Below are 22748 nucleotides of genomic sequence, written 5' to 3'. Positions count from 1 at the left end.
GTGACCAAGCAGGGGGCCAAGATCATGGACCAGGACAGCAAGATGGAGGCGTCCGATAAGAAGCAGGAAGAGAGCGAGAAGTGGAGGGAGCAATCAGAAGAGAGAGTAGGGCAGAGTTCCTGACTCTCCAGGTGAAAGTAGAATCAAGGATTTGTGAGGTGTAGAAGCATGATGATCTCATGCAGGATTTGGTGGAAGAATTGCAAGAGAAAGTGGGAAGTTGCTAACCATGGTTCAGAATTCATCTCATGAGACTCTTCCTGCGCATGCACGAGTCCTACAACAAAATTACTACAATAAAAAAGTGCTACTTATACAATTTTAGTAGTTAGAAAATAAATATTATTCTTTTGATTTATATTTAAAACTAAATTTTGTTGTAAACAATATCTTGTATAACAAACTCATAAATATAATAGTCTCATAATTATTATTCAATAATCAATCAGAATTTTCGTTTTAGATTTATTTTGTTGGTCTCGTGTCGATCAACTGTTTGATCTAGATATGGTAGATCAATCGAGCTAATTATTCGATTCGATTATTAATGGGACCACCTATACATTTGTCGACACATTTCCTTTTAGAAATTTGATAAATGTAATTATGTAATTATAGTACAATCGTGATATAATTACATTGTAAGTTAAATATAACTACAATGTAACTTTGTAACTTATATGTAACTTTCAAAAATCCCTCCGTAACATGCTATTTTTGTGAAATAGAGGTCGTGCAAACGAATCTTCTCACGTGTGGTTGTTGATGAAAAATCTACGCTCGGGCTATGGTGCGAGATCTGTGTTGATCTAGTGCAGAACTAAGACGACGAACGCAACGGCCTAGCAGATCTGCTTAGCTCTAGTGCAGATCCAAAATATTGATGAGATGCGGGCGTGCCAGTCAGTTTGATCATGTAACTAACAAGCTATATAAAGTGAAAATCAAAAAGTCGATTGGCTTACAAGCCGATATAGCTGTTTGACGTATTTTGTCAATTTTCACCAAGCAAATAAGATTACTATTCAGCTTCTAAGCTAGCTTGATTGTTGGATTTTTATGAGATGCATGCATGCATGGGCCATGCAGTACTGTGCACGTGTTAACTGGTGCATACGTATATATATACTCGTATCTAGCCAACCATATGGCTCATATGCATGAATGAATTGGCCAACAGGAGAGATGAGCTGCTCTGTGACTCATGGGCTCGCGCGCTCGTGGCCGTATACTCGGCGTATACGTATACGTATACCGGACGGTTTTCCATAGGCTTAAAAAGCAGCGAGCTGGGACGTATTAATAGTTGGGCTGCATATGGGCTGGCGGAGCTGCACTACATGCTCGTCGTGAACATGCGGCTAGATATCTAACGCGTACGCGGCAGGCGAAATTTCTCTCCAACGGCAGCGAGATACGGATGTGGAACTGACAACGTCGGATAACTCAAGTCTTATCTGATGATTTCGGATAAGGAGTTATCCGCGGCAACTGTACCCGGAAATATCGGAGCGATCACGCGTGGTCGCGGCATGCGCGCCTGCTCGTTAGGTTTTCCTCCGCGCCTATATAAAGCCACCAAGAGACGGCGCCAGGGGATGGACAATCATTCAACTCCCATCGATCCATCCATCGGCGGCGGCCGCGTAGAACACATAGGCGACCACGTACTCAGGCATCGCTATAGCACAAGCCTTGTTGACGTGACTTCGCCGGAGCAGAAGCGGTGCACGCCGCCCGCGCTCGGCAGCGGCGTCTGGCAGGAGGACGTGCATCTGACCATCAGCCATCACGGGAAGAAAGCCGAGGTCGATGGCTGTCCGAGGTAAGAGCGCTAATTAGATTGTTTCTTCTTATATTTTGCAGCACATGCATGCACGGGCAGATGGAGAACCACAACGGAGAAGAAGCAGATCCATCTACACACATGAAGAACACACACAAGAGAAAACATGTACAGGGCCTCGGCGGAAGGGCACGCCAACGTGTGCGCCGCCGGCCGGCGGCAGCATGGCGCACCAAAAGTGTGGCCCGCCGGGCGTCGTTCGATGCTGAAAATCAATCGATCAACACACATCCATCTATCGACTCCCATCCGGCGCCGTCAACACATCCATCCAACAATTCTCATCGGTGATCCATCCAGCGCCGACACGCACCGGCGGCAGCGAGCGACTTCGGCCGGAGCTCCGGCGTCTGGCAGGAGAGGGCACGCGCGGTGACCCGATCATCGGCAAGCACAGGAGGGAGTACTTCGACGAGGAAGAAGGAACTTGATGGCTACCAAGGTAGAAGCTAGCAAGATCGTTTCGTTTTTCTTTCATCTACAGCATGCACACATCCATCTACACATATGGTCGCCGCCGGTGAAAGTTGCGGTGGCCGATTCATCTACACGCGATAGAAGCCTCATCGATGCCGGCGCCCATCCGAGTCGACAAGATGTCTGGACCCGACGCCGCCAATTTAAGCCGCTGGTGGTGCATCTACTAGAAGCCGCGACGTCGCCAAGGTGCCAGACGTCCTCGCTTTGCTGCAAGTTTCACCGTGCCGGAGCAGACTGACTATGTCGAAGTCATCGTGACGCCGCGCCCTGCTGGAGCACGTCGAAGATCGCCGGAGAAGGTCGTCGTGAAGTTATTCCGTCGGAGCACGCCGAAGATCGCCGGAGCTACCGCCGACTGCCATGACTTCTCCCCGCTTTTATGCCGGAGGTCAAGCATCACGTACGTAGGGCGTCGAAACCAGCAGATGACAACGAAGGCAAGTGTGGCTGCAGCACAGGAGGGAGGATGACGAGCTGAAACTAGCAGATGCATGCTAATTAAGCTAATTATTGTGGTAACGTGGCCGACCAACCGGAGGGTGGCACATCATCACCATGCTACAGTTGCACAAGAAGTCGTCAACGCGACGGCTAAAGTAAACAAATCCTGTTGATTTCAAGCTTTCTCAATTAGATGCCGAGCTGTGATTAAATCCGGCTGCCGTCTACATCGTCCACCTCGTTGCCGATGCTCTAACGCTCGCCATCCCTGCTCAAGCTACCGGTGATGCTGTCTACCGGATACCGCCATGTCGTCGAGATGCGCCGATGCCCCCATCTCGCCAACTGCGGCTTCTCTTCTGTAATGCGCGCCGTACCCTCGCCGGCGATCGCAGGAGCAGCCACGAGTGTCGCCCGAGCTGTTTCTGATCCAGGAGACGGTGGCAGTCGCTGGGATGTTGCTCAAGGAGCCGTCGACATGCCACCCTGCTGTGACGCACTGAAGGTCCCCGGAGCAGTCGCGGATACCGTCGAGGTGCCCGTACGCCGTTCGTCAAGTCTGGCTGTGATTCTTTCACTTCATCACGCCGGAGTTGCCATGTCAACCGATCTGTTGGCGCTGATCGCAAGCGTCTGTCAAGCTCGATGCCACTCGTCCTCAGGACTGATGCCATCTGTTCGAGCTGCCGGTGATGATTCTACTCGTTGCGATCTCGCCGAGATATTAAACGTCGTCGCCTTTTGCCGACCGCTGCCTCGCAACACCGTCAATATCTACCCACCCTCGCCGCCGTTGCAATCTTGGTGCCCACACGCTGTCGTCAAGCCCGGCCATGATTCTTTCTCGTCATCAGGCTGAGGTCGTCGTGCCGTCTATCCACGACGCTTTCACTTCATCACGCTGGAGTCGTTCGTGATGTCACAAGACAATCACGCCGGAGCACCACTGCTCGGTGCCCGTAAACCATCGTCAAGCCGGAGCCGTTGTATTGTCCGTCTGTGATGCCTTTACCTCGTCAAGTCGGAGTTGCCGTGTTGTCTATCCATGACATCTCCTTCTCTTCACACCACATGATAAGATGTCATCTGTCTACGATGCTTTCACTTCATCACGCCAAGATGAGAGCTGTCCGTCCGTGATGCTCTCCCCTTTTCGTCAAGATTGATGCCTCTTGTCCGTATATTGGAGCGTCGCTCGTCTACATCGACATAATGCAAGAATGGTGCCGTCTGTGATGCCAAGGAACTATTCATGCTGAATCTACACCAACAATACCCTCGGTTGTTCCGCCGATGAGATATTCACTTCTTCCAAGGTCGTCGTCGCTACCGACGCTCTCATGGAGCCCCTTTTATGGGCTCGTCATCATATCAACTGAATCAATAGTAGATCCATTATCCGAAGGAGGTGCCAGAGCCCCGTTCATCCGGCTGTTGTCTGCACCAACTTCTTCATCAACCTCTTCGTTACATGTCCTTGTTGTATAAGGAGCTTGACGAGCCAGGAGGTGCCCAACCATGTGTAATCCGGCTGCCGTCTACACCAACTGTATACGTCATTTTATTTTCATCTAGCCAGGAAGTACCCAGCCATGGATATGCATGCGGCTGTCGTCTACACCAACTGTCTTCGTCAATTCTTCGTTCGTTTGATCTCGACGAGCCAGGAGGTGTCCAGCCACGTATATTCGGCTGTTGTGTACACTGACTTCACCAACTTCTCTTCCCTTTAACACCATCCCGACACCACTATTGTGACGTCTCAACCGTCCAAGCTATGGAGATCCATGCATGCTGAAGATTAACCATCTACACCACCACGTTGCTCAAGACTGATGAGGCGGAGTGAAAGGGCGGGCGGAGTCTATATGAAGGCTACGTCACCAACACCGGCGCACGGACCGACGAGGCCGTGGATAAGTTGCCGGCTATCACGCCCTGAAGTTTCCCCCTTCTTCTTTCTTAAAAATTTGTTGAATAAATCGTTCGAAGAAAATGGTTTAATTTAACCTAGAGTTGAATCCTAAATTAATAAATGCAATTAATAATTGGAATTGGCATGATGGGATTTTTCTTGAGTTCCACATGTCACAATATATTAACAGGATTTTTAATGGAATTTTCAGAGCCTTAGAAATAATTTTAACCAATTAAAAATGAGCAAGTGCAATATTTTAAATCCCAGGAAAATCCTTTTCCTTTGTCTCTTTTCTTTTCCTTTCTTTTTCTCTTGATGGGCCATCGGCCCAGTCCACCTAACCTCACCCCGCGCTCGGGCTCCCCTTGTTGGGCCGGCCCATTTCCCCTTCCCTCTCCCTCCGGGACGCTGACAGGTGGGCCCCACCTGTCGGGGTCGTCCCCTTCCTCCAACCGCCGCCGCCGAAACCGCCGCGCCCACCTCCTCCACTCCTCCCGCGCCCACTCCGCGTCCACGTACGCCCGCACCCACGTCGTCGCCCACGCCCCGCTTTCCCGACCGCGCGCGCTCGCACGGGGCGGGATTCAAATTTGAATCCCCCCCCTCTATCTCCCCACTCCCCCACATCGCCGGCCAAATCAACCACCCTCCCGGCCACGTCCGCCCCTCCCGTGCCTATAAAATTGCTCCCCGCGTCCCCCTCTCTCGTTTTTCGCTCTCGCCGCGCTCCCCCGTGCCTCCTACCGTCGCTGCGCCGCGCTCGCCAAGCTTCGCCGCCGCCGAAGCTCTCCGGCCGCGTGCCGTCGCTACTACAGCCGCCGCCACATCGCGTAACCGCCGCCGTTAGCTTCACCGCCGCGAGAGCTACATCGGCCACCGCTCACTTGCCGTGCCCCATCACCGTACCGCTCTCCCCACACGCCGCCGCCGCTAGAGCCGTCGCCGCGCCTCCGCTCGCCAGTCGTCGCTGCCGCCTTCTTCCTTCGCGCCGGCCGCCGTGCTCGCCGGTGAGGAATCCCCTCTCCTCCTTTCTTTCCTCTCTCCCATGAGCGCCGCCGCCCTTTGCGCATGCGTCGTCATCTTTGGCCGCGCCGCCGCTCCGGCCGTCCGCCGCCGCCTTTCGCACCGTCCGCCGCCGCTTCCCTCCGCCGGTCGCCGTCGCTCCCCATGGCCGGCCGGCCGGCTTTGTGCCAAGCCGAGCCGTGCCTAGCCGCCACCCGCGCCGTCCGATCGGCCTCGGGCCGATTCGGACCGTCGGTCCCGTGGACCGGCGGTGGACCACCCGCGTGGTCCCGGTCCATGGTAGACCGGCCTCCCTTTGTGCCGCTGACATGAGGGCCCTGCTTGCCGGCGCCACCCCCCGCCTTCGCTGACGTCAGCCCTGGGCAATATTGCGCAATAAATAATTAAGGACTTTTTCCTTATTAGTAAAAACACAGATTATCTTCTAAAATTCATATCTAATTCATCCGAGCTCCGTTTAAGTCCATTCAAGTCTCAGTAAATTCATAAAAATCCCTAGAATCCATTAAAAATGGTTTTGTTCTCTGTTTCAGTAGTCTTATAGCATGTTTTGCTTGTGTGCTTTGTTTGTCGTGTAGATTTTGGCCGTTTTGTCGATCCGCGGTTCCTCGAAGACGTTGCTTTGGTCTCACCAGTGCGAGAGCAAGGCAAGTCATGCTTTACATTTGATCATATTGTACCCAATTTACAAATATCCCGCATTTCTATTAAATGTTGCACTCTTTTACAATGTCATGTGGGATGGGTACTACTACTCAGCCATAGATTGTTTACCATATGCCATTGATAACTTGGGTATCAAAATGATTAGATGTTGATTTAGAAAATGCTTAGCCATGCCTAGTTCAACTAGTACACAAGTGGGGATTACATTATTACATAGACTTTGTCTATCAGCATAGTTTTGGATTGGTGCCACCGCAATGGTGTTAGTTAATTAAAATACACTGAATGGTGGGTTGTGGGTGCATGGTTTCGCTGGTCGCACCCATGGCAGGTAAGGACCGGTTCACGGGAAACCCTAGGAGACTAACCGTGCTTACCATAAATAGGAGTGGGTAACTGCTTGATCTGAAGTATAGCTCGACCCTTTCCTAGGCACCGGTGGCGAGGGAGGGCGTGATGGAGTTGGGTCGGCCGGGGTGTCCGGTTGTCCAGCTGCCGGATTCACCACGGCGCAATAGGGGACCGCCCATTGCCTTTTGAGGGGTGGGGGTGAAACCTTAGCGTGGTGTGGATGGTTAGGGGAGGGTTATGCGGAGGGTCTTGTCACGATTTCCCCCTTTGCAGTATCATGGTGATACTTCGGGGCATGGCGACATGTGTAGGATCGTGTCTTGTGGGTACAGTTGTACACCTCTGGCCAGAGTAAAACTATTCGAATAGTCGTGCCCGCGGTTATGGGCGATCAACCAGATTCATCGTGATTAGTCTCACCCCTAGTTTAGCTTAATGAACTGGTGTAGTTCAGGTGGTTGGTTGGGCCTGTTGCAACGTGGTGTAGCGTTGGACAGTGATTGGTTAATATTGATTAATTACTACAGCTCTTTTACTGCTTTCAACTACTGCTTTTAAATGCTAGCTTGATGCAAAAGAACCCCTAGCCTCCTTTGGTTATATCCTGCATCATACCTCCTCTTCCGGTATGACTTGCTGAGTACAGTGGGTAGTACTCAGTCTTGCTCTCTTTTCCCCCACACCAGAGCTGAAGATCCTCCTAGTTGGAGCTGTCTTGTTGAGGTTGGTTTCGTCGCTGCCGTCAAGGGATGCCTGTGGAGTGGAGTCGCCCCGCTGCTGAAGTCAAGCTCCCCAGTTAGCTTGTTTTATCTTTTCCGCTGCATTTGTAATCTTTTATATTTTTGTAAGACGTGGATCTGTATGTCAACAATTGTTGTTTGTGTACCCTGGCTGGTCCTGGACCGGGATTTAATGCACATTCAGCTTAGAAATTCTGGTTCGTGAATTTCTGGGTGTGACAAGTTGGTATTAGAGCCGACCTTGACCGTAGGACAAGCCAACTGGAAACCTAAGAGCCCTTTGATCCCCTTTTCATCTGCATATGCTCTTTGCACTTGGATTTGTTTCGGAAAAAATTTGGTGTTTTGCCTCTTTGGTTTGTGGGAAAAATCTTGGTCGTTCATTCGGATCGGATCTTTAAAATTAGCTTAGTCTAGGGTTTTAGTAAAATTTTATTTGGAGTTTATTCGTCAGTCAGTCGGGAAACTATTGGGTGATATGCATTTGGTCGTGTCTATGTTCGATAGGGCAATTTTATGCGCATCATTATAGCTATGCATCTATTTTATGCATTAATTTATTGTTTAGTCAGTTGCATTAGTGTCTTTATCTAGGTTCATGAAAAATGTTCTATGCATAAAAAAATCATCAGGCTCGGTTATTTATTTGAGTCATTTGTTGCTTTGTCTAATTTGGACTTGAGCATTAATTGGTTCTTATCCCTTGTCTACTTTAGATGTCAGTCTTATCCCTCGATTGCAAGCGCCGCTCCGAGCTTCAGAGTCGCTGTCCTTAGCTTTATCGTCTTCTTAGTTTTGTTTGCTTGCTAGTTTCCGTGTTTAGGTTTCTTGCTTGTGGGTTAGTCGGCGGTCGATATCATGTGTCAGTGGTATGGTTGTCTTAATTAGGAGTTGTTTCCTTTCTTTTCGGTGTTTTAATCAAGATTAAGATAATTGCACTTAAGTTTATAAGAAAGATTAGTTTCTAAGCCATCTGTTTTTCTCCCTTTCTCTTATTTCTACATATCCCCCTTCAGATGGTGAAGACAAGGAATGGTTCTCAATCCAACAAGGTCAGTGGCAGTGAAGAGCAGATCAATGGACCACGTGCCAGCGGTGCATCTGATAGCAGTTCATCTCCACCACTCGAGAACCCTACGATTGCTCAGGTGTTGGACAATCAGACTCAGATGATAACAATGATGATGCAACAGATGCAACAACAGTACCATCAGGTGTTGCAGCAGGTGCAGCAGCAAGCACAGCAGCAGCAGCAGAACCTGTAGTTTGGTCCTCCACCTCCTTAGTCCAAACTGTTAGAATTTCTCCGTGTCAAGCCGCCCACTTTCTCAAGTACCACCAACCCAATCGAGGCCAATGACTGGCTTCGTGCTATTGAGAAGAAGCTGAACCTTTTGCAATGCAACGACCAAGAGAAGGTTGCTTTTGCTACACACCAGCTGCAACTGCAAGGTCCCGCTTCTGTTTGGTGGGACAACTACATGGTGACCCGTCCAGCTGGGACAGAGGTTACTTGGATAGAGTTTTGTCAGAGTTTTAATAAGGCACAGGTTCCCGAGGGAATTGTGGCACAAAAGAAGAGAGAGTTCCGTTCTTTGCAGCAAGGAACCAGAACAGTTATAGAGTATCTACACGAGTTCAACCGTCTCACGCGCTATGCCCCTGAGGACGTGCGCACTGATGCCGAGAGGCAGGAGAAGTTTTTGTCGGGTCTTGATGATGAATTGACCAACCAGTTGATCTCCCAACATTATGAGGACTTTCAGAAGTTGGTGGACAAAGCCATCCGTCAGGAAGAGCAGTGCAACAAAATGAACCGTAAAAGGAAGGCAGTTCAGTTCAGGACTTCCCAGGGGATTAGTCAGAAGCCTCGCCTCACGATGGGACATCAGGGTGGACCTTCCACCATGATTATCCAGCAGCACCGTCCCTACCACCCGGGTAGCTTCGACAAGAACTACCATAGTGGCAGTCACAACAACAGTGAGCAGCACAGCCTCAATCCGACTCCAAGTTCACTAATGAATGTAGCTCAGTCAGCTCTACCAGCTCAGCCAGAACAGCCCAAGAAGTTTGGAGAAAAGCCTGACCTCTGCTTCAATTGTAACGAGCCCGGACACATGGTTGGTAAGTGCCCGAAGCCAAGACGTGCCGGACTCAAGTTCGTTCAGGCCCATGTCAATCATGCATCTGCAGAGGAGGCACAGTCAGCACCAGAGGTTATATTGGGCACATTTCCCGTCAACTCGACACCGGCAACAATATTGTTTGATTCTAGTGCAACTCATTCCTTCATTTCCAAGCGTTTTGCTGGTGCACATGGGTTATCTTTAGTGAAGCTCAAGATACCAATGCGAGTTCATACTCCTGGAGGTGGCATGACCACAACTCACTACTGCCCATCAGTGACTGTTGAAATCCAAGGGTTGATTTTTCCAGCCAACCTCATTCTTCTCGAATCCAAGGACCTAGATGTCATACTTAGAATGGATTGGTTGACAAGGCATAGAGGAGTGATTGATTGCACTAGCCACACCATCAAGTTGACCAATGCAAAAGGAGAAGTGGTAACCTTCCAGTCTCCAGTATCGTAGAAGCAAGGGATCAGTCTGAACCAGGCTGCTGGTGAAGAACAAGAAGTAGCAGTGGAGAAAACCACTAAGAAGTTGGAGGATATTCCTATCGACAGAGAGTATCCAGAGGTTTTTCCAGATGACCTGACAACAATGCCACCTAAAAGGGATATCGAGTTCCGGATCGACTTGGCACCTGGAACTGCACCGATCCACAAGAGGCCTTACAGAATGGGAGCCAACGAGTTGGCGGAAGTCAAGAAGCAAGTTGATGAACAGTTACAGAAGGGATACATTCGCCCGAGCACGTTGCCTTGGGGTGCTCCGGTAATCTTTGTGGAAAAGAAAGACAAAACCAAGAGGATGTGCGTTAACTAGTACGCACTCAATGAGGTCACTATTAAGAACAAGTACCCTTTGTCAAGGATTGATGATCTGTTTGATCAGTTGAAAGGAGCTACAGTGTTCCCTAAGATGGACCTGCGATCAGGCTATCACCAGTTGAGGATCCGTGAAGAGGATATTCCAAAGACTGCATTCATCACTTGTTATGGGTTGTTCGAATGTACAGTTATGTCTTTCGGACTCACCAACGAACCTGCCTTCTTCATGAATTTGATGAACAAGGTGTTTATGGAATTTCTAGACAAGTTTGTCGTGGTTTTCATCGATGACATACTGATTTACTCCAAGTCCGAGGAAGAACATGAGCAGCATCTTCGGTTGGTACTTGAAAAGTTAAAAGAGCACCAGCTATATGCCAAGTTCAGCAAGTGTGACTTCTGGCTTAAGGAAGTTCAGTTTCTCGGTCACATCGTGAATGCTCAAGGAGTAGCTGTGGATCCAGCAAATGTGGAGTCAGTTACCAAGTGGACCCCACCGAGGACAGTCACTCAGGTTCGGAGTTTCTTTGGACTTGCGGGCTATTACCGCCAGTTCATTGAGAAGTTCTCTAAAATTGCAAAGCCAATGACACAGCTATTGAAGAAGAAAGAAAAGTTTATCTGGTCTGCTGAATGCAATAGGAGTTTTGAAGAACTCAAACGACGGTTGGTGTCTGCACCAGTTTTAATTCTGCCTGATCAGACGAAAGATTTCCAGGTTTATTGTGATGTATCTCGCTAGGGGTTAGGGTGTGTGTTTATGCAAGATGGCAAAGTGGTTGCTTATGCATCACGTCAGTTGCGTCCTCATGAAGGCAACTACCCGACCCACGATCTGGAATTGGCCGCAGTTGTTCATGCTTTAAAGATCTGGCGGCACTATTTCATCGGTAACCGTTGTGAGGTATATACAGATCACAAAAGTCTAAAGTACATCTTCACTCAACCTGATTTGAATCTCCGACAGCGAAGATGGTTGGAGCTAATCAAGGATTATGATATGGGAATACACTATCATGCCGGCAAGGCTAATGTGGTAGCAGACGCCTTAAGCAGGAAGAGTTACTGCAATGTTGCATGGGTAGAGAAACTGTGTTGTGAGGTTAAACGTGATTTGGAACATCTGAACCTTAGTATAGTTGAGCACGGATTCGTGGCTGCCCTAGAGGCACAGCCCACATTGGTGGAGCAGGTTCGCATAGCTCATGCAAGTGATCCTGAAATAGCAGAGCTCAAAAAGAACATGAGAGTTGGAAAAGCCCGAGGTTTTGATGAGGACGAACAAGGAACAATCTGGATGGGAGAAAGATTGTGTGTACCTGGATGGGAGAAAGATTGTGTGTACCTGAAAACAAGGAGTTAAAAGACCTGATACTGACAGAAGCTCATCAAACTCAGTATTCAATTCATCCCGACAGTACTAAAATGTACCAAGACCTCAAGGAAAAACTCTAGTGGGTAAGCATGAGAAGGGAAATAGCTGAATTCGTCGCACTCTGTGACGTCTGCCAGCGAGTAAATGCAGAGCACCAAAGGCCAGCAGGTTTGCTACAGCCACTTCAGATTCCAAAATGGAAATGGGAAGAAATTGGAATGGATTTCATTACCGGTTTGCCTAGGACATCATCGGGGCACGATTCTATTTGGGTAGTCGTTGACCGACTCTCCAAAGTGGCTCACTTCATTCCGATGCACACTACCTACTCAGGGAAGAAATTAGCAGAACTTTATCTGGCAAGAATCATGTATCTACATGGTGTACCTAAGAAGATCGTGTCTGATCGAGGAAGCCAATTCACTTCAAAGCTCTGGCAGAAATTGCAAGAAGAATTGGGAACCCGTTTGAACTTCAGCACAGCCTACCATCCGCAGACTGATGGTCAGACCGAGCAAGTCAACCAAATATTGGAAGATATGTTAAGAGCTTGTGCGCTTGATTTTGATGGAGCATGAGACAAAAGCTTGCCGTATGCCGAGTTCTCCTACAACAACAGTTACCATGCTAGTCTGCAAATGGCACCATTTGAAGCACTGTATGAACGGAGGTGCCGCACTCCGCTCTTCTGGGATCAGACAGGGGAACGCCAGTTGTTTGGTACATAAGTTTTAAATGAGGCAGAAGAGAAAGTCAGAGCTGTCAGCGAAAGATTGAGAATCGCGCAATCTCGACAGAAAAGCTATGCAGACAATCGTCGAAGGGAGCTCGCTTTCGAAGCAGGGGACTATGTGTATCTTCGTGTCACTCCGCTCAGAGGAGTACACCGCTTCCAAACCAAAGGAAAGTTAGCACCACGCTTTGTGGGACCATATCGGGTTTTGGAACGCAGGGGTGAAGTTGCTTACCAGCTTGAGCTCCCCTCCAGCATGCTTGGCATCCATAATGTGTTCCACGTCTCCCAGTTGAAGAAATGTTTGAAAGTTCCTGAGGAACAGGCAAGTCCGGATCAAATCGAAATCCAAGAAGACTTGACGTATGTGGAGAAGCCGACTCGTATCCTTGAAACCAGCGAGAGAAGGACCAGAAAGAAAGTAATCAGATTCTGCAAGGTTCAGTGGAGCCACCACTCAGAGGAAGTGGCCACTTGGGAAAGAGAAGATGAGTTGAAGGCCGCCCATCCGCACCTCTAAGCCAGCTCTTCTGAATCTCGGGGTCGAGATTCCGTTTAAGGGGGGTAGGTTTGTCACGCCATGAAGTTTCCCCCTTCTTCTTTCTTAAAAATTTGTTGAATAAATCGTCCGAAGAAAATGGTTTAATTTACCCAAGAGTTGAATCCTAAATTAATAAATGCAATTAATAATTGGAATTGGCATGGTGGGATTTTTCTTGAGATCCACATGTCACAATATATTAACAGGATTTTTAGTGGAATTTTTAGAGTCTTGGAAATAATTTTAATCAATTAAAAATGAGCAAGTGCAATATTTTAAATCCCAGGAAAATCCTTTTCCTTTTTTCTCTTTTCTTTTCCTTTCTTTTTCTCTTGATGGGCCGTTGGACCAGTCCACCTCGCCTCACCCTGCGCTCGGGCTCCCCTCGTTGGGCCGGCCCGTTTCCCCTTCCCTCTCCCTTCGGGACGCCGACAGGTGGGCCCCACCTGTCGGGGTCGTCCCCTTCCTCCAACCGCCGCCGCCGAAACCGCCGCGCCCACCTCCTCCGCTCCTCCCACGCCCACTCCGCGTCCACATGCGCCCGTGCCCACGTCGTCGCCCACGCCCCGCTTTCCCGCCCGCGCGCGCGCTCGCAAGGGACGGGATTCGAATTTGAATCCCCCCTCTCTCTCTCCCCACTCCCCCACGTCGCGGGCCAAATCGACCACCCTCCCGACCACGTCCGCCCGTCCCGTGCCTATAAAATTGCTCCTCGCGTCCCCCTCTCTCGTTTTTCGCTCTCGCCGCGCTCCCCAGTGCCTCCTACCGTCGCCGCGCCGCGCTTGCCAAGCTCCGCCGCCGCCGAAGCTCTCTGGCCGCGTGCCGTCACTGCTACAGTCGCCGCCACATCGCGTAACCGCCGCTGTTAGCTTCGCCGCCGTGAGAGCTACATCGGCCACCGCTCACTTGCCGTACGCCATCGTTGTACCACCCTCCCCACGCGCCGCCGCCGCTAGAGCCATCCCGCGCCTCCGCTCGCCGGTGAGGAATCCCCTCTCCTCCTTTGTTTCCTCTCTCCCATGAGCGCCGCCGCCCTTCGCACGTGCGTCGTCGTCTTCGGCCGCACCGCCGCTCCGGCCGTCCGCCGCCGCCTCCCTCCGCCGGTCGCCGCCGTCAGCAGCCGCGCGCACCGCCGCCGCTCCCCATGGCCGGCCGGCCGGCTTTGTGCCAAGCTGAGCTGTGCCTAGCCGCCACCAACGCCGTCCGATCGGCCTCGGGCCGATCCGGACCGTCGGTCTTGTGGATCGGCGGTGGACCACCCGTGTGGTCCCGGTCCACGGTAGACCGGCCTCCCTTTGTACCGCTGACATGCGGGCCCCACTTGTCGGCGCCGCCCCCCCTCCCCTTCGCTGACGTCAGCCCTGGGCAATATTGCGCAATAAATAATTAAGGACTTTTTCCTTGTTAGTAAAAACACATATTATCTTCTAAAATTCATACCTAATTCATCTTAGCTCCATTTAAGTCCATTCAAGTCTCAGTAAATTCATAAAAATCCCTAGAATCCATTCAAAATGGTTTTGTTCTCTGTTTCAGCAGTCTTATAGCATGTTTTGCTTGTGTGCTTTGTTTGTCGCGTAGATTTCGGCCGTTTCGTCGATCCGCGGTTCCTCGAAGACGTTGCTGTGGTCTCACCAGTGCGAGAGCAAGGCAAGTCATGCTTTACATTTGATCATATTGTACCCAATTTACAAATATCCCTCATTTCTATTAAATGTTGCACTCTTTTACAATGTCATGTGGGATGGGTCCTACTACTCAGCCATAGATTGTTTACCATATGCCATTGATAACTTGGGTATCAATATGATTAGATGTTGGTTTAGGAAATGCTTAGCCATGCCTAGTTCAACTAGTACACAAATGGGGATCACATTATCACATAGACTTTGTCTATCAGCAAAGTTTTGGATTGCTGCCACCGCAATGGTGTTAGTTAATTAAAATACACTGAATGGTGGGCTACGGGTTCATGGTTTCGCTGTCGCACCCATGGAAGTTAAGGACCAGTTCACGGGAAACCCTGGGAGACTTACCGTGCTTATCACAAGCGGGAGTGGGTAACTGCTTGATCTAAAGTATAGCTCGACCCTTTCCTAGGCACCGGTGGCGAGGGTGGGCGTGATAGAGTTGGGTCGGCCGGGGTGTCCGGTTGTCCAGCTGCCGGATTCACCGCGGCGCAAGAAGGGACCGCCCACTGCCTTTTGAGGGGTGGGGGTGAAACCTTAGCGTGGTATGGATGGTTAGGGGAGGGTTATGCGGAGGGTCTTGTCACGATTTCCCCCTTTGCAGTATCATGGTGATACTTCGGGGCATGGCGACATGTGTGGAATCGTGTCTTGTGGGTACAGTTATACACCTCTGGCCAGAGTAAAACTATTCGAATAGCCGTGCCTGCGGTTATGGGCGATCAACCAAATTCACCGTGATTAGTCTCACCCCTAGTGTAGCTTAATGAACTGGTGTAGTTCAGGTTTTTGGTTGGGCCTGTTGCAACGTGGTGTAGCGTTGGACAGTGATTGGTTAATATTGATTAATTACTACAATTGTTTTACTACTTTCAACTACTGCTTTTAAATGCCTGCCTTATGCAAATGAACCTTTAGCCTCCTTTGCTTATATCCTGCATCATACCTCCTCTTCCAGTATGACTTGCTGAGTACAGTGGGTAGTACTCAGTCTTGCTCTCTTTTTCCCCACACCAGAGTTGAAGTTCTTCCCAGTTGGAGCTGTCTCAGAAAGTTTGGTTTTGTCGCTGCCGTGAAGGATTGCCTGTGGAGTAGAGTCGCCCCGCTGCTGAAGTCAAGCTTCCAAGTTTAGCTCGCTTTTATCTTTTCCGCTGCATTTGTAATCTTTTATATTTTTGTAAGACGTGGATCTGTATGTCAACAATTGTCGTTTGTGTACCCTGGCTGGTCCTGGACAGGGGTTTAATACTCATTCAGCTTAGAAATTGTCACGCCCGGAATTTCTATCCAAAATTCCAAACGCTTACATGTGTGTGAACCCTCGTCCAGGAATCAACCGAGGCACACAATAACAAATTGATAATAGAGTACAATTATTACTCTAATTAATAAGCGAATAAAATGTCATTACAGAGGTAGATAGTTCCTCTCAACCAATAAAGATCTAAGCAGCGGAAAAATAAGATAAACGGCGCAGACGACTCCACTCCATAGGCAGCTTGACCAGGGCTACACCTAATCCTGCACACCATCAGCATCACTGTAGAACTCCTCCTCTGATGAATGATTGCAAGGTGAGTATATGACATACTCAGCAAGCCACGCAGCAAATATGCAAGTGCACAGGATAACAAAGGATGGCATAGTATGGTTTCATTTGCATAAATAGCATTTAATAAACATTTCAGAATTTAATAAAACAGTTAAGTAATAATTGAACAATATTAATCCAACGCTATACAACATACCCTGTTGCATAGGCCCAACCATTCTGAACAACCATCCCGGCTGCACAGTTCTATCTCCAAACCAGGAATGTACCATTCCAAACAAGGAGCTAATCAAATTATTACCAGTTATAGCATCTTTTATTATGATGAGAAGTGTGAAACTAATCACGAAAGACATTGTTAGACCCGCCCATAACCGCGGGCACAGCTATTCGAATAGTTTTACTCTGGCCAGAGGTGTACCACTGTACCCACAAGACACAGCCCCACAACATGTCACCATGTGCCTCAATACCACCACGGTACCTCGGAAAGGAGCTGTGACAGTACCCCTCGCACAACACAATCCACCACAGCGCACCGTTCCTGGATCATAATCACCCCCTTATAAACAAGGCATGGACTCCCCAGCGACCCCCGTGGGCTTATCTCCACCACTTCTCAGTCTGGTGCCCCGCAATGAACCATGTTATACAAAAGGTAAAGCCGTTGCCCATGCTAGCTTGTGATTGGCACGGTTAATGTTTCACAACCGAAACTCGTGAACCGGTTCTTAATTGTCATGAGCACGACCATCAAAACCATATGCTCACAACCCACCATTATCAAGTTTTAGTTGGCAAATTAATTAATTAACCAATCACGATCAACCATCGTGAGCTTCCATTAAGCCATCATTAAATAATAGTGAGTCACAAATTATCCCAATAGTGTGCTAATGTTTCTAAGCATGGCTAAGCAATCATATTTAATATCTAGTTGAACCAATATATAAAGCTCAACTAGTCAAGTTATAATAACCCAAGGTATCAAGGAATAAAGTAATCAAGAACAAAAGGGCTATAACAAACAATAGGTTAATTCCACCCAATGACATTCGAAAATAAATGCAATAGTTGAATAGAAACAATAGCTTTAAACGGGATCAACATGCTCAAAGGGTTGTTTGGGATCTGTGTGACTTGCCTTGCTGGCCTTGGAACTCTTCAAAATCTTCTCCTGCAAACTCAGACTCTCCGGAAACGTCGGAATCTAAACAGAAAAGAGCAAAAACACCAAAACAGCACATAAACAAGCATGAACAGTACATGTGGATATTTTTAACATGTAGATCTCAATTTTAGAAAAATTTAGAGACTTGAACCAACTAAATCCGAGCTAAGATGAATTAGTTATGAATTTTCAAAGATTAAATCGGATTAAAACACTTATATGGATTTTAATTGAATTATGACGCAATAATGAATTATTTTTGAAAAGGAAAAGGGAATTATTGCGTCAGCGGCTAGGGTTCGCGGTGGACTGGGTGCACGGCGGCGGTTCACGAGATTGGGCGGCCGAGATCGATCCATCCAAAACGGACGGCCAAGATCCATCGGTCCACCGCGGCTCACGGATGGACGATGACGATGACGCCAGCGACGACGTCACCACCGGCGGCGGCTCGGGCGCGCATGCTCGCCGGCGAACCACGGCGCGATGACGCGAACGGAGGACACCAACACGTAGCGGGCGACGCGGCGAACTCACCGGTGACCAAAGCGACGGCGGACGATGACCGGACGACGTCGGCGACGAGGAAAAGGCGGCGGCACTCTTCGGCTTGACGACGGCGACGGTGTTCCGGCGGTCGACAGCGACGGCTGAGGGGCGGACAAGGACGGCGACGTGACGGCGACCACGATGACGACCTCCCCGAGCGACGGCGACGACTGGAGCGACGGCGGCGCACGGCTGGAGCGGCGGCGACGACGGCGGCGCGAGGTCTCACGGGGCTAGGGCGCTACAAACGACGAGAGACGAAGGCAAGGGTGGCGACGGGTAGCGGCGGGCTTGGAGGTCCTTTTATAGGGGTTGGAAGGCGGCGGCGAAGGTCCACGGTGGCCGGCGACGAGAAGGAAAGATTAGGGTTCGGGGAGAGAGATGAATCCAATTCGAGATCGAATCCACAGATTTCCAAACGAAATTAGCCGACGATTCCATAAGAGAAAAGATAGAGGGGATCCCGGGGATCATTTCCCCTCTATTAATTTCACCGGAAACGGAAAGGGGCGGCTGGATTTGGAAGGAGACGACGGCGGCGCGGCGCTAGGGTTCGGGCGGCGGCCGGCCGGAGGTAGACGACAGGCCTGACAGGCGGGCCCCATTGTCAGCGGCAGCGAGCGCGTGCGCGGGCGGCTCGGCTTGACTTGGGCCGACTTGGGCCGAAGAGGAGAGAGAGAGGGAAGGTTTTGGGCCGACGCCAAAAGAGAACTTTTAAAACCTTTTCCAATTTAAATTATTCATGAAATGCAATTCCATTTATTAAAAATACTTCCTTAGCTCAAATAAATCCCAGAAAAATCTAGGAATTATAGAATTAAGCAAAGTATTTAATGAAATTTTATCTGGCCCTATTTTACATTGGAATTTATTAATTAAAACTAGATCTTCTCTTCTAGGCTTTTAAAATAAATTCTAATAATTCCAATAATAATTCCAATTTAGACAACAATTTATATATTTGGGATTTTTAGGGTGTGACAGAAATTCTGGTTTGTGAATTTCTGGGCGTGACACACACTGACAGGGTGGGGGTACACAGTCGCCGTCCCATCGGTCATTCAACCGGTCACAGACCGGTCAGATGCGCAGCACGCCGTATTAAATGCGGCATGGCGCGGTTGCATAGACCGCTTTAAATGCAGTTAGGTGGGCGTTAGGCACGCCCACCTAACCCTGTACATGTGGGCTAATACGTGGAGGGGGTCGGAGCAGCTCGACCCCACGCGAGGGCGGCCTCCTCCCTCTAGCTGGGATGGGGCAGTCGCCGCGCCACCCAGGGCTCGACCCCCCTCGGGGGGAGCCACGTGGGTTTGAGGGCGGCCCGACCCCAAGCAGGGAGGGGGCAGCCGCCGCAACGCCCCGGGCTCGACCCCCCTTGGGGAGAGCCACGTGGGTTTGAGGGCGGCCTCCTCCCTCTAGCTGGGAGGGGGTAACCGCCGCGCCACCCCGGGCTCGACCCCACTCAGGGGAGCCACGTGGGTTTGGGGGCGGCTCGACCCCAAGCAGGGAGGGGGCAGCCGCCGCAACACCCCGGGCTCGTCCCCTCTCGGGGGGAGCCACGTGGGTTTGGGGGCGGCCCGACCCCAAGCTGGGAGGGGGCAGCCGCCGCAACACCCTGGGCTCGACCCCCCTCGAGGAGAGCCACGTGGGTTTGAGGGCGGCCTCCAACCTCTAGCTGGGAGGGGGTAGCTGCCGCGCCACCCCGGGCTCAACCCCACTCGGGGGGAGCCACGTGAGTTTGGGGGCAGCCTCCTCCCTCTAGACGTGATATCCCTGGGCCCATATCGCCGACAGTAGCCCCCAGTGTTAGCCCTGACCAAAACCTTCCCCTAGTGGCCAGGGTTGACGCCACTCTCCTAGTCTAACAATGTGGGCCCGGTCTCTTCTCCATTCTTTGCTAGCATTAGGGCCCATGCGCCTTTTTCGCCCCAACTTGAGGGCGACTCGCCGGCCCGTACCTTAGGTTGTGAACTTATTTTCTGTATATATTCAACAAACATTGTTAGATTCTCTCGGGCCCATGACTTCATGCGGCGCACCTCGCCTGCCCCTGCCTTTTGTTAACCTCTGTTCATGTTCTACTTCATCTATTCAAACGATGTTTTCGCATGAGTGTGAGGACTGAACTTTCCATAGCCAGCAATCCCCACCCGCGATCAAGCCAAGCTGGGTGCCATAGCCAGCCGGCGGGGCCAAAGCCAGCTGCTACGGGAGAGCCAGCACAGGGGGCCCCGGGCGTCGACGGCGTCCAGAGCTCGACGCAGGGCTAGGATAGAGCTAGGAATCGTAGCCCCCACACTTTTAGCAAAGAATCATTTGAATGGGTGAAGTGAATACATACTTTTTGTTACCAAGGGGGGCAAACGACGTGCGACACGTGGGTATCATGGGACCATGAGGAGGAGATGGGTGAGAGATAAATATAAGCCATAATAACTTTGCTGATAAGCATGAACAAAGAAGATACAAACTTAAAGGAAGTATTACAAATGTTATGCTCAATAAGAGCTCCCGGCCAACGCTGAGCTTTCCCAGAGAGGTCTACTTTGGTCCGGATATTGTAATACCTCCTTTGTTACCTTTGTTTATCCTTGCTTGCACATCGTGACCTTTCAAACCTTTGGCTCAAAGAAGGCTTCCCACCGTGAGCTCTGTACCCTTTAGGGGCCCACGGCCACTTAGCAAACGAGGTCAGGTTCCCACGAGCCTGCGCCCCCACGCTACACATTATGTTCGCTCTTTCCTTTCGGTGGCCTTGTTCTAATCTCTTTTCCTTCTACATGGACGATTACTTTCGCACGAGTGTGAGAGCCGAAAAACTCTAGAGCCAGCACTCCCCGTCCACAGTTGAGCTGGGCCGGGCACCGTAGCCAGCCGACGGGACCAAAGCCAGCCGCTACGGAAGAGCCAGCACAGGGGGGTCCCGGGCTTCGACGGCACCCGAGGCTCAACTTAAGTCTAGGATAAGGCTAGAAAACTTAGCCCCCACACTTAGCGAAGAACCGTTCATGTAGATGGGAGAGAGGTTGGGCTCTTACCACCGAGGGAGGAAACAAATGTGCAACACGCGAGCGTCGCAGAGCCATGAGAATAGAATGGGGGGAAATTAAATATAAGGTTTCAAGCTGATGAATTGAAAATTTGAAAATGCTTAAAACCTGAAATGATGATTAATGCTTGAAAGACGGATGCCTTTATGCATGGATTGTGGTGGCGACAGGGTCTCCTGTTTGGCAACCAGCCTACAAAATCTGAGCGCAGAACGCCAGCAACTAAGAAAGGACCTCTCCGAGGGGACTTGTCAATTACACAGTCATGCCGGAGCACGGTGTAAGCCTAACTTCCCATCTTAGCGAGCGTGCGACTTGTGGTTGGCGCTAGGTGACCCTGTACACCATGCGCTTTTGGCAGGTTTTTAAACGCTTGATACCTGCCTGCAAGAGTCCTCTCAGGAGTGGACCGAGGCGGGCAACAGGTTCATGAGCCAATCCCGTGCTTGGCCCCTGAGGGCCATGGGGAAGAAGCTCGCCATGACCTGGTCATCACCCCCCGCCGCCTCTATGATCGTTGTGTAGATCTGGAGGGACTCGGAGGGGTTGACGCAACCGTCGTACTTTTCGGTGAGGCCGGGCCGAAACTTTGGGGGCCATCAAACATTCCGAAGACTCGCCACAAAGGCCTGGCAGCCAGCCTTACCCGGTGAGGATGTGGGGGGCCTAGCCCCCTGCCTAGGGTGGCGTGACACTCTTGAGGAGGTTGTTGTGAGTGATATGCCCTAGAGGCAATCATAGAGATGATTGTGTCACATACTATGTTTACATATTTATCCGACATTGTTCCTTGAAATAGATAACTCCTTATTGGTTAATGAATATGCGATTCTTTCATGAGACTCTTTATGTTGTTTGTTACTATTTCTAAAGGATCCCTGATTAAATATTATATGTGGAACAAATATGTTTATATGATCAGCACATGTATTAATTGATGATCATGTCTCATGGATCATGGTACAGAGATACCAAATTAATAATGTGGACACATGTTGTTGGATAGACCCAACATGAGACACTGCAAGAGCCATATGTGTTGTGTCATCAGTGATCTCATTGAGTGTTGGTGTTGAATCCTTAGACCTGAGATTATCATGGTTCTCAACATGTGTAGTAGCTTACTTAAGGACTGCTAAACGCTTCTCCGTAATTGGGTAGTTATAAAAGTAGTTTTCGGGTATGCTATGAAACATGTAGTGGGATATGAATAATCAAGATGGGATTTGCCCCTCCTATGGAGAGATATCTCTGGGCCCCTCGATGTTGTAGATTATGGAAGTGCATGGCCACGCCAAAAGGTGATTGAGGAGTCAATCACAAGTTATATAATCTATCAACAGGTTCGAGTAAATGATTGAGCTATTAGAGGATAGCACATACTTAGCCTTGAGCTTAATCGATATCGTGAGGCAAAAGGTTCATACAAGTATACACTAGAGCTTCAGCCGATATGATCTTTATGTATGCCCGGTGGGTCAATACGTTCTGCTAGGGGCCGCTGTTGACGCGTGGACCGAAAAGGAGTTTTCGGGTTACAGCCGAGTATATATGAACCTACAGGGTCGCACGCTTAATGGGCCAGAATAAGGGGATTGGATAGAAATCCAATATGAGCTTAATTCGGATAGGGATCCGAATAGGAGTCCTACGTGCCTTGGAGGC

General features: G+C 49.9%; 1 protein-coding gene across 1 annotated transcript; it reads left to right on the top strand.

The window, feature by feature from the left end:
• The first annotated feature begins 1598 nt into the window (after positions 1 to 1598).
• On the top strand, positions 1599 to 21608 carry LOC136355659 (uncharacterized). Its single transcript, XM_066308490.1, has 4 exons — positions 1599 to 1825; positions 8799 to 9588; positions 10084 to 10365; positions 21486 to 21608. Exons 1-4 carry the CDS (start codon positions 1599 to 1601, stop codon positions 21606 to 21608), a joined length of 1422 nt encoding a protein of 473 aa, XP_066164587.1.
• Positions 21609 to 22748: the final 1140 nt, after the last annotated feature.

Source organism: Oryza sativa, chromosome 3 (genome assembly GCF_034140825.1).
Source record: "Oryza sativa Japonica Group chromosome 3, ASM3414082v1".
NCBI lineage: Eukaryota > Viridiplantae > Streptophyta > Magnoliopsida > Poales > Poaceae > Oryza > Oryza sativa.
This window is presented reverse-complemented; position numbering and strand designations above follow the sequence as displayed.

Excerpts from the sequence above, each read along its gene's own strand:
- LOC136355659 (XM_066308490.1), top strand. The coding sequence starts at position 1,599 with ATGGACAATCATTCAACTCCCATCGATCCATCCATCGGCGGCGGCCGC. Across the intron at positions 1,826-8,798 it reads GAGGTCGATGGCTGTCCGAG|TACCACCAACCCAATCGAGG; the intron begins GTAAGAGCGCTA and ends CACTTTCTCAAG. Across the intron at positions 10,366-21,485 it reads CGTTGCCTTGGGGTGCTCCG|GAGTGGACCGAGGCGGGCAA; the intron begins GTAATCTTTGTG and ends GAGTCCTCTCAG.